This window comes from Squalius cephalus (assembly GCF_949319135.1).
Source record: "Squalius cephalus genome assembly, chromosome: 23".
In the NCBI taxonomy this organism is placed as follows: Eukaryota; Metazoa; Chordata; class Actinopteri; order Cypriniformes; family Leuciscidae; genus Squalius; species Squalius cephalus.
In genome coordinates this window covers 19,901,969-19,918,768 of record NC_137144.1, presented here as the reverse complement: position 1 = coordinate 19,918,768, position 16,800 = coordinate 19,901,969, and the positions used below count along the sequence as shown (strand labels likewise).

The following is a 16,800-nucleotide window of genomic DNA, read 5'->3' as shown; positions in this document are numbered from 1 at the left end:
TGGTAACATTATCATGAATTTTTGGTCATTACGGTGTGTGCAAGTAGAAGCTTGGTCAGAAGCTCACAGGACCACATCAACTTTTTTTTAGAGAGTATGTTGTTTAATACTACAACTACCAGTCCCTTGTCACAGAGAATAATGTACCCTTTTTAGCCTGTATAGCATTCGCCTGGTTGTATGGAGAACAACTAGACAAATAGGGTTAAATAAACACAAACGCTACAGTTGCCACACCTTGATCTGTGGTTTAAACTGCACACTAAATCACTCCATCACACTACAATTCTGAATTCTATGCAGTCTAATCTGAAAGTATGCATATGAAAACATGGATTTAAGATGCAAAATAATTTCATAATGCTGTAACTGAAAATGCACCTTTCATTTTTCTTAAGAAACAGTAAACACTGACATATTCCTACACATTTCTGTCAAAATAGATGCTGTAAGACATACCTGACTCAAAATGCATGCCTTGCCTCAAACTGATGGCTGACGGTGGCAACTGCATTTGTCAGAAGGAAGCTCTCTGGATAAGTGATCAACCATACAAGTCTAACACAGCCTTGTGCACATGCAAATATTATTCAAATCTCTCGCCTCCAATAGTGCTACGAAATCAAAGCTTTAAAGCCAGAGGCAGTGCATTTCTGTGAAACAATTAATCAATAAACAGTCAAACATTTAAATAGAGCAAACCCCCTTCCAGGCGCACAAAGAAGCGTGTTAGGTGATGCTGATACACTCGCTGGCAAACCCTTCTTCCCGTTTCAGCCCTCTCCGTAACTTTTCCTTTTAAACCAGTCGAATGGGATGTTTTCAATACTCACAATTCAGTAGTCTAACAGGTGAGTGCCTCCTTTTGCGCTATTTCCTTGCGAGTTTCAAGATATCTGATTTCCCTCGCCGTGTTCCGCCTCTCCGCCCCGCGTTGCAACTGCTGACGACGACGACGACGCTGAGTTTCTTTCCAGCACCAGCGCGCTTTGAACAGCTCCACTGACGTCACTCCCCGCGAAACCAACCGACGCCACGCCTTTCAATCCGCTGAGCCGGAGACCCCACCCAACCGATTCATCCACGTGATTCGAATCTTTTGAATCAGTTCACTGAAAAGATTTGTTTAGAGACTGAATTTGGAATAGCATTAGGGGGCTACTACATGTTTTTGACATAATGATTTTTATTTTCAAATTGTTTTTTTTTTTCTACTGGTAACAGCAATGCAAAAGTTATGGTCATTGTGGTTTTTACTAGAAATTCCACTTTCAAGGCCTGTTCACATCAAGAACCGAAGAATAAACATCAAAAACATGTAGTAGCCTATTTTGGTGTAGCCTAGGCCAGTTTACCTATATGGCCTGAACCACCCAATGGGTTTAGGATTGACAGTTCTCGGAGTTGACCAAAGTCTATTAATACTCGTTATTAAAATTTAAGACGACTGTCTCATTTATTTCGTTCATTACTTCGACGTAACTTAGCTATATCACAGTTCGCTTATTTCTTTCAAGAACAAGATGCGTTTGTTCATTTAGTTCAAGAACGAGGCTGCGTCCGAAATCGCATTTGGCCTACTCTCTTGAGTAGGTAGTACTTATTTTGAATAATTAATTGTAATTTGTCATTTAAATTCACAAATCCTCCCCAGTGGCCTCAATGTACAACGAATGCATAATGCACACTTCTGAATCTTGCTAGAAGAAGTAGGTCATATGCTTCTTTTGAGACATAGCCAATTGTTTTTTGCCTACTAGCCTATATAGGGAAGTATGAGATTTCAGATGCAGCCCGAGTTTCCTCAGTTCGTCTTCTAGTGGCTGTGCCAAGAGAAATCTGAATCATTCCCTTCACTCTCAGAAAAAAAGGTACAAAAGCTGTCACTGGGACAGTACCCTTCAAAAGGGTTCTAATATGTACCATTTAGGTACTAATATGTACACGTTTGGTACCAATATGTCCATGTTTGGTACCAACATGTATGAGGGACTTACATGCACTCTTTAGGTACAAAGGTGTACCTTTTGAAAAGGTACTGCCACAGTGACAACTTTTGTACCTTTTTTTCTGAGAGTGTTCCGAAACTTGCAGAGATGGAGAGTGTGAGTAGGAGGTGTCCATGAGCTAGGAGTAGGAGAAACTTTTGCTAAGTATTCTGATTAATTATTTTGTCATTTTGCCTCCACGTCCCCCTGATTGCCCGCGAGCTTCTCCTCCTGTCCATACGGTAATTTCTCTACTGTGCGACAGAGAGTCGCGTGGTTATGACGCAATTCTACGGGGCCATAACGTAAGATACAAGGTAATGGAGCCTTTTATACATTTTCGTGTTTCTTTAGAAATACATAATGGACAAATGGAGTCTTTAAATGCCTCAGATGTAAAGTTATTCGCTGTCAAAGTGACGCCAAAATGAATGGGAGTCAATGGATTGCTAACAGCAGGTGAGGGTCTGCTAATCAATGGTGGCCCCCGGGGAAGCTTCAGTTTTTTCTGAAACATTGCCCCCTTGGTTCGTTCAGACTCAAACAGCCACTCAGCCCTCCATATGAAGGCAGGAAATCAGTCAAGCACTTCAAAAAGGAGAGTCTGATCTGAGTCGGTTGATATGATTCGTTCACTTAAAGGATTTGTTTTTTTAAGAACAAACGAAACGTAACGCCTCTACTTTCTTCGGTGGAACACACAAAAATAAGTGATCATTGTTTCTTTCTGTTTTTTAATACAATGTAAGACAAGTGGTGTCTTAAGGCTGTCATTATGCCTAACACCCCTTTTGTGTTCAACGTAATAAAGAAAGTCATACTGGCTTTGGTGGTGTGTAAATTATGCCAAATTTTTCATTTTGTGTGAACTATCCATTTAAGAACCACCAAGTGGGAAAGAAACCGTCATACGTGGTCATCGTGTGTTCGTAATTGGGGACTCCAAATCCCATGAGACACTGCGATTGATTTCCAGCTCCACCGTTGCTATAGTTACACTCGCTGTCCAGGCTCTAACGGCACAAGCACAACGCAGCCAAGTTTGCGAAGGAAGGTGGCTAAAATATCAACGTTTCTGAAGCAGACATTAGAGGTATTTAGCTTGATAATACATTTACAGATTTACATGTAAATAGGTGTTACACACGACCATTTGTGTTTAAACATGAATAAACAAATGGGTCACTCCAGTTAACGTTTCCCATTGTTTTGTTTTCAACGTCTGTAACTCGACGTCTTGAATACAAAACGTTATCGAATATTTATAACGTTATCGTTATTAGCCTGAAAAAAATTCAGTTCGTTTTGTGACAACATGCCTCAATATCTGGACACAATAGGGGTAAGTTGTCACAAAAATGGGAACCTTCTGTTTACTGAAGATTTAAGTACAAGTAGGCCAATAGTTAATTTGTTTAAAATATGAAATAGTCTCCAAAAGAAAAAGAAAAACCTAACGTTATCTTCCACAACACATCTGATTTTAAAGGTTTTATAGTTTATTTTAAATTAAAAAGTAAACAGTCAACCATGAACAAAATTATTAACAAAAAAACTGTTCCTAAAAAAACACAAACGTAAAAAGTAACATAGTAGGCCTAATATTTAAAAAATATTGTTTTGGCTAAAAGTATGTACCAAAATTACTCTACAGAAGATGGACATTTATTAAATTCTGTTGTCCTCAGAATATGTTTCAACCTGTGACAACAAGCCCCAGTCTCCCTTATAGCAGGGCAAAGTGTTATAAAGTTTCATGAATGTTTATAAAGCTGTCTCCTCTCTTTTTAGCTGGTCAACGGTGAGCGATGGAGGGATGTGTGGTCCGTCTCCACAATGTGTGTTTCAATGGTGATTTAAGCGCTCATCCCATCATAATCAACTTCTGCCGACTCTTCCAAACCAGAGATGCTCCTGCAATTCTGCCTATGGTTGGCATACCCTTCTCTCTTATTTTAGATTAACATTCTTACTAAAGAACTAGATAGATATCACACTAGAAGTCCAAAATTGTATTTCCCATAAAGGTTGTCATTTATAAATAGATACTACTGGGTGGGTAGTTAAATACCCAACTGTAAAAGATGAGTCAACAAACATAATGTTGACTGAGATGGGAAATATTGCTACAAGCATCCCACCAGACAATGCAAATATCATTTGCAGTGTTTTCTCTTGCTCTCATATCTTTTTGTTGGTGGGGTCTCGAGTGATATTGTGGATTTGGAAAGGTTTCTCTGTGCTTTTGTTCATCTCTAAAAATCATTAAAAGATTCCAGTATGATCACAAAAATGCTTACTACACCAGCATGTTATAACAAAAAATACAGTTATTATGAACACTTAGGGGCCATTTACACAACACCATTTTCAACTAAAAACTGAAAACTTTCTTTGCGTTTTTCGCGTACAGACGAGTGTTGTCAAAATGATTGGTGCTCACACGGATCTGAACGATGAAAAAAAAACGATGTATTATAAATGCCAGGCCAGTAGTTTGTGATGTAATTTTGTAAATAAACAATTCACGCCTATAGACTGAATACATAATACGCATGTAGTTTACACAGAGACGATAACAGTATAGTTTTCAAAAAAACTTGCTCTTTGAATTCCGTTTTTTAAAAGTTTGCATTTTCAGGCCCCCAAAACGGTTGTGTCATAAAAATGAATGGCCTAAACGCGCACAATGTTTTTTGTACTTTGTTGTCGTGTAAACGTAGTGTATCCTAAAGCTTTTTTATAAAACCTGCCTTGCTGCGTACTGCCTAGATAGGCTGCTGCTTTCTAAGGGACTGTCCTGAAAAAAAAATGAAAAACATGACTTACTTTTACTTGATTAAATTTTTGTAGAACTTTTTAACATTTTGTCAATTGTTGCAATACTCTCTGGGACTGCCTTCTCCACAAAGGATATGTAAAATAGAATTTGGCCAAAAGAAGGCATCTTAGTAGGCAACATAATTAAGTTGCATATATATTTTATTTTTTTTGGAAGAGTCTTTGCGTCAAGAGTGCCTTAAAATGTTTCCTATGTAGGCAGCTCACTTGGATTTGGTACAACATAAATATGAAAAATTGTCTCATACACACCCATACACTTACACCCACCCACGCACTAATTCATTTCAATCCCACTTAGCCTCTTTTATGATCTTGCTTTGCTTTCCCTTTATTGATGTTTATTGATTATTGAGTGCTGTATTCCACTTCCTTTCACATATTAACTCCCTCCTTGTTTTTGAAATATTATCTGGGCTTTTATAGCTCTTACTCCACAAAATATGAAATTATAGAGCCAGCGCGATCAGGAATATAGGTCACATTTCAGCCTCCCATCGTGTTGTCCAGGAACTCCCAGTCTTAATTGAATGTATTTTTCCCCACTGCTGCACAGCTAGAGCTTTGCAAACACTGGTGTGGGGGGTGGGCGTCATGCTGCAGTCGTTCTTTTGCTGGCCGCATGACATCTTGAGTCCACTGCTCTTTTTAACACATAACCTGAGGCAAATGTTTTGATTTTTTTGTGCTGTGTTGACATATACATACATACATATTCTCAGAGACTCTCTTGATGTTGCAGATAAGTAACGAGGATGTTCTTCGGGCTGTGGTGGCTCTGTTCGACACATCCTTGCCTGATGTCGGCCCCAAAGACGTCCACGAAACAGTGCACTACCCAGGGATACGTACTATTATTTTATCACGGGACCATGTTGGTATGTAATTCACCTTGGTTGGGCAATAGAGCGTAAATTATGTTAGTGAGTATAATTCTGTATAGAATGAGTGTTGGCCTTAGGCTAATTTATGCTGATTTCTCTTTGCAGATGTTTTAGAGGACTATAGGGGCAGGGCTTCCAGAAACAAGGGGACACATTTGAGCCCAGTACCCTGTAAAACAACAGACAGAGCTGAATCCAAACACAAGCTGCTCGCTGAGCTATACAGCGACTCTGAAGAGAGTTCAGAGGAAACCTCAGAGGAGACGTTAGAAGTGAAGACATGTGACAGGTTGAACTTTCCTAAAAATTAATGCTAAAGGTGCGGTCACATTTGCCGTTGTTCTGCAAATATTCGAGGGTGAAATCCAATCATTTGAATAGGAATCCACACGATTAGGAATTTCGTGTGAGGTTGATAGATTTCCCCAAACAGATTTCGCAACTGGTTTCCCAGCATCGACCAACAGAAAACGGCTTGATTTGAAAGTGACTTATGTGTGAGCAGTGCTTCATACATTGCTATACTATTGACAATGGACGATTGACCTTTTTTGGCCTGCACATTTTGTGAATTTTGAATTCGTTTTCAAAAATGAAAACTGTCAGCATTTATTCACCCTCATATTGCTTCAAACCCCTTTCTTTATTCTGTGAAACACACAATGTTCGAGCTGCTCTTTTACATAAATTCTTAAAAATAAGGTTTCAGCAGCAGAGCCATTGAAGACCAAAGAACCTTTCAGTAAACAGTTGTTAAGGGGGTCATCGGATGCAAAATTTACTTTTATATGGTGTTTGCATATAAATGTGTCTTTGCAGTGTGTGGACACAACCACCATACAATGAAAAAAATCCATTCACTCCTCTTTTTTTTTAACTCCTTTTTAATTTTAACCTTTGCTCTTGCTCCGCCCACGACCACTGACGGACTGTCCCGTATTAACATATTTCCGCCCTCAGCCATTTGTATACTGTCAGCCAAGGCAGCACTTTACGTGTCTTGTGTCGACACGCCCCACGGAAGAGAGGGGTGGGGTGAGCAGTTGCTCATTATCATTTAAAGAGACATGCACCAAAACGGGTCGCTGTGAGGTGAAAAGGGTGTTTGGGCATTTTGGGTAAAAAATGGGCATTCGATGACCCCTTTAAAGTAACTATTATTTTCTTAGTGTGAAGAACATTTTAATAATCTAATTTTGTGAAAATGAAAGAAAATGTTCCATGGCTGTTAAAGTTTCTTCATGGAACCACAAATGCCAATAATGAGTGTACAACAAAAGTTGATGGTGATTTGTGCTGTCAAACTCCAAAACAGACTAAAAAACACCACAAAAGTTCCAAGTCTTCTGAAGCCATATTATAGTGTTGTGTGAGAAACAGACTAAAAATTAATCAATCATTCTGACTGAGAATTTAATGAGAGAGAACATGACATGATTCGGTACAAATCGTTTGTTGATTCTGTTAAAGATAATGGAATTACAACGGCTTTTCCCCAGATCCTCTCTGGCAAACAGTTTGCCAAGTGTTCCTTATCAGCTCTATCCCTCCTCGTACAGGTGTAGATTTGGAAAGAAGTGAACTGGAGTGAATGTTATTTATTTATGACATTTCTCTACATTTAACATCATGACATTATTATGGTCAATAACAATGACAAATGCCACCATGCATGTATGCCGGTTAGTTTCTATGCCAACGCAACTGTGTTATACAGTTTCAATGACAATTGTATCTTATTATGGTCTCTTACTGGGACAATGTTAGTTTGACAGAATATGGTTGATTGGAAGTTGGTTTTGTACAAAATTTCATCAGTCTCTTCTTATAGTTTCAAGTCTTCTAGCTACTGTTGTGTTAAAAAAAATTTTTTTAGTTTGAACATTTTTAGTTTGTATGAGCCTGTTCTCTGTTTCCCTGTAGATGGTCTTGGGAGCGATTCTGTGAAGGCCTACAGGAGTTTGTGGACGGAGCGAGGGAAAGGAAAGAAAGAAGAGCAGTGCAAGGAAAAGACGGAAAGATCCCACCATCCGCCGTAGGAGTTGAATCTCTGATCGTGGCTGCTGCTTGCTATGAAATCAAGCTACTGTAAGCAAAGTACAACCACAGTTCCTAATTCAATCAAACATCAGTGAAAGAGCATATAATACTATTTTGTGAAATAAAACACTAATGGTTTAAAGCAAGATACTTTTCTTCTGTTATTATCTTATAACATCATCTGGCAATGCAGTAAAGCTTTGTCAATTGCATTTTATAGTCATTTTTTGCAATAAAGAGGAAGTTTCGCAGACGAAATATGGATATTACACAAAATGTAAATCAAAGTTCAGCTAAAACTCTTGTTTCTTGCATTCTACAAGGGATGTTCACACTAAACCTTATACACATGCAAACCAGGGATGCGAAAAATTTGTTTCATAATGGAATATATATATGTTCCCAATTTAACTCTCAGGTGTGACGACATGCATAATTTAATTTTAACACCTTAAACCATACTCCCATTCACATACTTTTTATTACAGTTGATTGATTAACAAAACTTTCTATTTTGTCTGCATTAAAAGGTAATAAAACACCTTCTGTGCAAAATCCTCTTCCACCTACAATCCACTAGTCTAAATCAAACACTGTTCAGCTGCAAGAACAAGCTCCTGACTGTCCTTCCGTATAGCCTCAGTCAGCATTTCAGCTCTTTATGTGTGGATACCATCCAGGATTTAAAAAAAAACAAGACTTTATTTATATCATCAAAAACTGAAAATGAAGCCTTGTCATTATGAGATCCCACTGAATGTTGTGGCTCCACCCTGAGTCTATTTCCAGTCCAGAGGGGCTGAAGAGTGGAGAAACCTGCCCTGCCTTGCTGACTGTGGGGTGTTATTACCAGTCAATGAGAGACTATGGCTTCCTCTCTTGCTCCTTTCCCTCTTCTGCACTCTGTATTTGTGCCAATGGCTTCCACATGGCCCGTGGTTTAGTTTAACCTCAAGTGTCTGCAATACACACACCCTAACTAGAAGGTTGAGGCACATTGTGACAGTTAAAATGGATGTTTCTCAGAAAATCAAGCAATATGCTAATCTAATGAATATTGATTTGGAATCTTCTGTTTCTGTCTGTGAAATTGTAGATCTACAGGAGACACTGTGCTTCAGCTTTCTCTTTTGGCTGTTAGCAAACGCTACCGGCACCTTGGGATTGGCAGCTACATCATAGAGGTAAACACATGCACAAATTGCTTCTGTTTGGACCTTGTCAAACCTCTTGTACATGTTCTGCTTTGATAGTTGTGAATAACAGTGTATATCAGTGCTGCTGTGTCTTAACAAATTACTATGGGTGCAAGTTAATAAACGCTAGAAGTTTGTAATTTGCTTAGACACTGCCCTCTGCTGTTTGCATGTAGTACTGCTATTTAGTTTTTTTGTAATTACTTGCTCTCTCTAAACTTCAATTTGACCGTTATAATTCTTTTGTTTGTTTTATGGACTTTGTTTCAGCTTCTGAAGACTCAGTCTATAGTAGGACAATATGATGCACTTGTTGCTCACGTTGACATGGGTGCAATTGGTTTCTTCAAACGTCATGAGCTCACAGACGACCTCCTCCTTAATGACAAATTCAAGTACTGATAATGCCATCCCACACTGCATGTTGTGCTATCACACAGATTCTGGAATTTAAATCTAAATTTAAAAACACACAATAAATGTCTAGGTACAAAAATCATATTGCCTCAGACAGCACCCTCACAGACCACCCTTCTAATTCATTTTGCACACACACATGACTTTCTCAAAATGGCAATCATATTTACAAGCTCTAAATGCCATATAAAAAAAAAAGCCAGTTGAAGATGTTGAACAGGTGGTCCATCTAAGTGGGTCGTTCTTGGCCAGAATAGGCTGAAAACTGGGCAATATGTCTCTATTGACAGCGGATATGAGGCAGAAGTTGCTGATTATTTTATTATTGTTTAAACAAACAGTGCCATCTTATGCCAGGTGGTGTATGACTTATAAATGTATTAATTAATTAATTAATTTGTATTAATAATTAGGGCTGCCAATCTAGTAAAATATTTAATTGCAATAAATCTCAAAATATTTCTGTAGTTAATGCATTTAGTTCCTTTTTATAAAAAAACAATTAGGTATTCAAAATATTTATTAGGTATTTAAAAACATTTAATCATGCATTATACAACATTAACTTATTAAGTTGCAACAATCAATTATTTTTAAACAACAATTCTTTTCTAACGTTTTTTTCTAAGTTTAAATACTAAAATTACAAAATGTTCAATCAAAATAAATTAAAGCTATATATATATATATATAAACTAATAAAAAATTACATATAGTACATAAGTACATAACAAAATTCCTAAAACAAAAATTAAAACGATTCCTGAAAATATAAAAAATAAAGTCTCAATAAATATCATAATAGTATGTAAACAATACTGAAATAACACTGATACTACAATCAAACATAATTCAGCTGTGTTTATTAAGCAATCACATAAATCTTCTGAAAGTTTTGTTTTGGTATACTACTCAGAGAGCTGAACGATGACTGGACCAACAGTATTCTTATGAGCTACCTGCCACCCTTTACTACAGGTGAGGTGCACACATAAACACACACTTATAACTTATAACATGTTTTCATTCAACACATTTCTCTTTAGACCTAGAGATGAGAAATCCTGTTTTCTCCCTGAGTTTACAAGATTTGGAGATGGACATGAATGTGGCGTGAGTTAATCTTCACTAACTTCTGTTCTGAGTGGTTGCTATGCGCTTGCTAGGTTTGTTCTAACCCTAAATATGAGCAATAATCTTAGCAAGCACCACTAATAATAACCTAAAATTTGATCTGATTGCAACCATCTGATTGCAAGATTAGTGTTGTCTCTGTTTCTTAGAAGGTCACAGGCTCTCTGTGCATATCAGCAACAGATGGTGTGTGTCACCAGGCTACTCAAAGAGGTCAAGACCTTACGCGAACAGGTGATATTACATTTCATACGATATTTGGTGGTCCTCTTACTTACTGACAGATGTCAATTCATTATAATCACAGATAGACTCTGTGTTTCTATGTCAAGTTCCTCATGTATCTTTGTGTGTGTGTGTGTGTGTGTGTGTGTGTGTGTGTGTGTGTGTGTGTGTGTGTGTGTGTGTGTGTGTGTTTGTGTGTGTGTGTGTGTGTGTACGTACACTTCCATGTTGAGTGGTTTTTCAGCTAGGTCTACAATGTGAGGAAGTGGAACGTCTCAACTGCAAGCTAGAGCACGAAAAACGAAAGAGGCATGATTTAGGTATGTTTGTAGTACAGTTGCAAATTCATTTTACCCCAGTATTTGCCTTCCCTTTACACTAAGCAAAATGATGAAGGTTAAAATGTGCTTATTCTATTCTGTGTGTGGATGGAGCTTAAACAGCATCAATTTGATAAATATTAGCCTAGAACCTCAGTGTGTAAGAAACATAGGGGGAACAGAATCCGACGGCAAATAGTTCAGCTGTCGAAATCCGTTCCCCCACCCCAATGATGAGAGATGTTTATGTATCGGCTTAAAATATGCTTATTCTATTCTGTGTGTGGATGGAGCTTAACTTGCATCAGTTTAAAGAAATTTTTTTTTTGCCTTTTATTATGATAGGACAGTATGTGGCAGTAGTCTATTTTACAGTAAAAACAATAATCTATCCAAAACTAGTCAACGAAGTGTTGTCTTTCATATTTCGTCTGTAACATATTGTTTTTATGATATATTAGGGCACAAGTCAAGTCTCAAGAGCATTTTGGTAATTTAATATTATTAAAAATTGGGCAGGAAATACTCTTAACTCTTTCTTAACCCTTATTTTTAAACCCTATTTTTCATCTATTTCTCTAACATTATCATTCCATTTCCCTATTACGCTTTTCTAATATTAATCAGTTTTTCACCCTAATTGTATTACATTTTTTTTCTTTTCATATATCTTCTATAGATTTTTCTATTCCTTTTTCTAATCTTAATGCTTATTTTGTTTATTTTATAGTATTCTTTTTATCTCTTTATTCTCTTATTATTTTATTTCTCTTTTCTACTCTTATCTTTATTGTTGTATTTTATTTGTACTAAATTTTCTTTAGTTTTATTTTATTTGTATTTACAGTTTAATTATTCATTATTATTAATTATATATATGTTTTTTCAGCTATTGATGAGATGATTTTAATAAATAAGTACTGGGTCTTATATTTATTTACATACTTGATGTATAATAATATATGTTGTTGATAATTTAGTTTTTATTGTTTTTGTATTATTACAGTTTTTCTCGATTGCTTAAACACTATAACCAGGCTTTTGAACTAAAATTTCAAAACCATAATGCCATTTATCAAAAAGCACACCCATTTCACTAAACTATAAACACTATTCCCTGTTTTGACACATGAGTCAGATTGGTTGAACTGTCACTGCAAAACTCTACACACAAATCCCTTCATTTCTCATTGCTTAGACCATGTTGTCATATAGAAAGCACTAGCATTCAAAATTGTTCACTCAATCAGCACAGCTTCAGCTCAGTTAGCACACAATTACCCAGGTGGAAACACTAAGAGTCAAAATTTAACACATATCAATCAGAACCTTCAATAGATATATAAAAGGGCCCAAATCAGTTTATTGCGTTTTGGAACAATGGATCCAGAAAGACATGAAGGAAGAGGGATAAGAATGAGGAGGAGGAAGGGCAAGGATAAGAAGACAAGCAGTCTCAGATGAAATTCAAGCCACTCTAGTTGCCCATGTGTTAGTCAATGGTATGACTATGAGGGAGGCTGGGCTACGAGTAAGGCCAAATTTGAGTCGCTTTACCGTCGCCTTGAGAGCCTTCAGGGAGGTGTGGTGACAAACAAAATCTATCACTGAATAAGAGACAAACATTTCCAATAGTCTTTGATGAGGTTTATTTTCTTGCAAGAAAAGGCCAGCAGTCGTACAGTCACACAGAGTAACACAGAGTGTGACAGTGAAGGGAGGGCATCCTTTCTCCTTTATAGTCTGGACTCCCAGAATGTTATCTTTTCTAGGCAAATGATGGTATTTCAACCATATGTGGAACATTCTTAGACGTGTCCATCATATTGTATCCTTGAGTGGAGACCCTCCTGTCACGTCCCAACACTCTTTACCATTCCAATACAATTCGAATTCCATATTAGATTAAAGCTGCAAGCAGCGATGAAAAGGGCCCTCGCACCCCTGCCACCGCCACCCGGCGCCTTTAGGAAATGCCTTAAGATTACACTCACCAAATTTGAAGAGGATCAGATCAAAACTGTAGGAGGAGTACGTTAAAGTACAACATCAGGAAATTACGAAAAATGTCCAAAATCTAGGAGGAAGTTCAAAATAGATCACTTCCTGTTGTGTTTAGGGCTATGCTCCAAGAGACTTTTCTGTAGGTATTGGGTCAATACATGCATGTACCAAATTTCATACCTGTACGTGAAACCAGGAGCCGGGGCAAAATGTGGGGGCAATAATTTACCGAATTTGCCCCCCCCAATTCTGAAAACCATATCACACGTAAATTTTCACCACTTCTGAGGCGTGTGCAAAGTTTCATGATTTTTCGAGCATGTTTTGTATTTGCCACACTTCCTGCTACCAGCAGGTGGCGCTATTGCTATAACCAAATATGAGCATGGTCATGTGTTCAGGACAGGACTCTTATCAAACATGTGAAGTTTGGGACAGATTGGAAATTGTATGGCTGAGTTACTGCAGGCTGTCTGTGGTTGCCTAGCAACATCGGAACTGCATTCAACATTAATATTGAACTTATCTGATCATGCATATATCACCAGAAGGCCGAAATTGGGTGAACGTTTGTCAGGCCGCCGAGGGCACACCCTTCGACGAAAACTCTAGATCTTCGCAATTTAACGTCACAAAGGCCTTAAGATTACACTCACCAAATTTGAAGAGGATCAGATCAAATCTGTAGGAGGAGTTCGTTAAAGTACAACATCAGGAAATTACGAAAAATGCCCAAAATCTAGGAGGAAGTTCAAAATAGCTCACTTCCTGTTGTGTTTAGGGCTATGCTCCAAGAGACTTTTCTGTAGGTATTGGGTCATTACATGTATGTACCAAATTTCATACCTGTACGTGAAACCAGGAGCCGGGGCAAAATGTGGGGGCAATAATTTACCGAATTTGCCCCCCCCAATTCTGAAAACCATATCACACGTAAATTTTCACCACTTCTGAAGCGTGTGCAAAGTTTCATGAGTTTTCGAGCATGTTTAGGCCCTCTAAAAAGCGATTCACTTTGGAGAAGAAGAAGAAGAAGAATTAAAGCTGCAAGCAGCGATGAAAGGGCCCTCGCACCCGTGCCATCAACACTCGGTGGCTTTAGGAAGACAGAGCATGGTTGGGAAATGTACATTTAAGGAGGTATATATAGTAAGAGTATGTCAAAGTCAGTTACAAAATGTTTTGTATAATGGTGATAATAGCATGCTTCATGACTCAGCTAAGTGTTGCTAGCATGTTTAGTCTGTTTCTAGCATGCTTAGTACACAATAATTATGTGGTTAGTACTGCATTACTGTGTTAACCATGTCAGTTTCTGTTGCCAGTAGGTGGCGTTATGACTATAACTGAATATGAGCATGGATGTGTGTTCAGGACAGAACTCTTATCAAACTTGTGAAGTTTGGTGCAAATTGGACATTGCCTTCTTGAGTAACAACAAAGTCATGTTTCATTGAATTAGCATTCTTTAGCACTTAGCTAAGCATTACTAGCATGTTTTAATATGTTTCTAGCATGTTTAGAACTCAATGGCATTTTTAACATGTTGCTAGAACGGCATCAACGTGTTAAACATGTCACTTCCTGTTGCCAGTAGGTGGCGCTATTACTATAACTGAACATTCTCATGTAGATGTGTTCAGGCCATGACTCTTATCAAAAGTGTGAAGTTTGGGGCAGATTGGACATTCCATGCCTGAGTTACAGCAAATTCCTATTTAATTGCAATAATAGCATGCTTTAGCACTTAGCTAAGAGTTTGCTAGCATGTTTTAGCATGTTTCTAGTATGTTGTTAGCATGTTTAACACTTGCTGGCACTTTTTTATATGTTATTAGGAGTCCATAACAGTGTTAAACATGTCACTTCCTGTTGCCAGCAGGTGGCGCTATTACTGTAACTGAATATAAGCATGGTCATGTGTTCAGGACAGAACGCTTATCAAAAGTGTGAAGTTTGGGGCAGATTGGACATTCCATGCCTGAGTTACAGCAAATTCATATTTAATTGCAGTAATATCATTCTTTAGCACTTAGCTAAGTGTTTGCTAGTATGTTTTATTATGTCTCTAGTATGTTGGTAGGATGTTTAGCATCTACTGGCATTTTTTTATATGTTATTAGGAGTCAAGAACAGTGTTAAACGTCACTTCCTGTTGCCAGCAGGTGGCGCTATGACTATAACTAAATATGAGCATGGACATGTGTTCAAGAGATAACTCTTATCAAACATGTGAAGTTTGGGGTAGATTGTGCATTGCCTTCTTGAGTAACAACAAAGTCCTGTTTCATTGAATTAGCATGCTTTAGCACTTAGCTAAGTATTGCTAGCATGTTTTAATATGTTTCTAGCATGTTTAGAACTCAATGGCATTTTTAACATGTTGCTAGAACGGCATCAACGTGTTAAACATGTCACTTCCTGTTGCCAGTAGGTGGCGCTATTACTATAACTGAATTTGAGCATAGACATGTGTTCAGGCCATGATTCTTATCAAACGTGTGAAGTTTAGGGCAGATTGGACATTCCATGCCTGAGTTACAGCAAATTCCTATTTAATTGCAGTAATAGCATGCTTTAGCACTTAACTAAGTGTTTGCTAGCATGTTTCTAGTATGTTGCTAACCTGTTTAGCACTTGCTGGCTCTTTTTTATATGTTATTAGGAGACCACAACAGTGTTAAACATGTCACTTCCTGTTGACAGCAGGTGGCGCTATTACTATAACTGACTATTCTCATGTAGATGTGTTCAGGCCATGACTCTTATCAAACGTGTGAAATTTGGGGCAGATTGGACATTCCATGCCTGTGTTACAGCAAATTCCTATTTAATTGCAGCATTTGCATGCTTTAGCACTTAGCTAAGTGTTTGCTAGCATGTTTTAGCATGTTTCTAGTATGTTGTTAGCATGTTTAGCACTTGCTGGCACTTTTTTATATGTTTTTATATGTCCACAACAGTGTTTAACATGTCACTTCCTGTTGCCAGCAGGTGGCACTATGACTGTAACTGAATATGAGCATGGTCATGTGTTCAGGATAGAACGTTTATTAAAAGTGTGAAGTTTGGCGCAGATTGGACATTGCCTTCTTGAGTAACAACAACATCCTGTTTCATTGAATTAGCATGCTTTAGCACTTAGCTAAGTATTGCTAGCATGTTTTAACATGTTTCTAGCATGTTTAGAAGTCAATGGCATTTTTAACATGTTGCTAGAATGGCATCAACGTGTTAAACATGACACTTCCTGTTACCAGTAGGTGGCGCTATTACTATAACTGAATATTCTCATGTAGATGTGTTCAGTACAGAACGCTTATCAAAAGTGTGAAGTTTGGGGCAGATTGGACATTCCATGCCTGAGTTACAGCAAATTCCTATTTAATTGCAATAATAGCATGCTTTAGCACTTAGCTAAGAGTTTGCTAGCATGTTTTAGCATGCTTCTAGTATGTTGTTAGCATGTTTAGCACTTGCTGGCACTTTTTTATATGTTATTAGGAGTCCATAACAGTGTTAAACATGTCACTTCCTGTTGCCAGCAGGTGGCGCTATGACTATAACTGAATATGAGCATGGTCATGTGTTCAGGACAGAACTCTTATCAAACGTGTGAAGTTTGGGGCAGATTGGACATTCCATGCCTGAGTTACAACAACTTCCTGTTTCATGGCGAAACATCGAAATTTATCAGGCCGCCGAGGACCCGCCCTTTGACGAAAACTCAAGATCTTCGCAATTTAACGTC

At 37.8% G+C, this 16,800-nt stretch overlaps 2 protein-coding genes across 3 annotated transcripts in view; one reads left to right on the top strand and one right to left on the bottom strand.

Annotated features, from left to right (window-relative positions):
- Positions 1 to 963, bottom strand: part of smpd3 (sphingomyelin phosphodiesterase 3) — a 43,052-nt gene extending 42,089 nt beyond the window's left edge. The window contains exon 1 of the mRNA XM_079860124.1: positions 834 to 963. The gene's annotated coding sequence lies outside the window, so the exon portion shown is untranslated. The remainder of the gene's footprint in view (positions 1 to 833) is intronic.
- Positions 964 to 2,986: 2,023 nt separating this feature from the next.
- Positions 2,987 to 16,800, top strand: part of LOC307151354 (uncharacterized protein) — a 43,032-nt gene continuing 29,218 nt past the window's right edge. Inside the window, exons 1-11 of one of the 2 annotated variants that reach the window (XM_079859332.1) lie at positions 2,987 to 3,081; positions 3,780 to 3,919; positions 5,572 to 5,707; positions 5,819 to 6,002; positions 7,637 to 7,801; positions 8,850 to 8,937; positions 9,220 to 9,344; positions 10,283 to 10,344; positions 10,413 to 10,479; positions 10,650 to 10,734; positions 10,970 to 11,045. In XM_079859332.1, coding sequence (XP_079715458.1) covers positions 3,797 to 3,919; positions 5,572 to 5,707; positions 5,819 to 6,002; positions 7,637 to 7,801; positions 8,850 to 8,937; positions 9,220 to 9,344; positions 10,283 to 10,344; positions 10,413 to 10,479; positions 10,650 to 10,734; positions 10,970 to 11,045 — 1,111 coding nt within the window. In that variant the 5' untranslated portion in view covers positions 2,987 to 3,081; positions 3,780 to 3,796. Of the gene's footprint in view, positions 3,082 to 3,779; positions 3,920 to 5,571; positions 5,708 to 5,818; positions 6,003 to 7,636; positions 7,802 to 8,849; positions 8,938 to 9,219; positions 9,345 to 10,282; positions 10,345 to 10,412; positions 10,480 to 10,649; positions 10,735 to 10,969; positions 11,046 to 16,800 lie in introns of those variants that run through there. The other variant, XM_079859333.1, reaches the window with a different exon arrangement.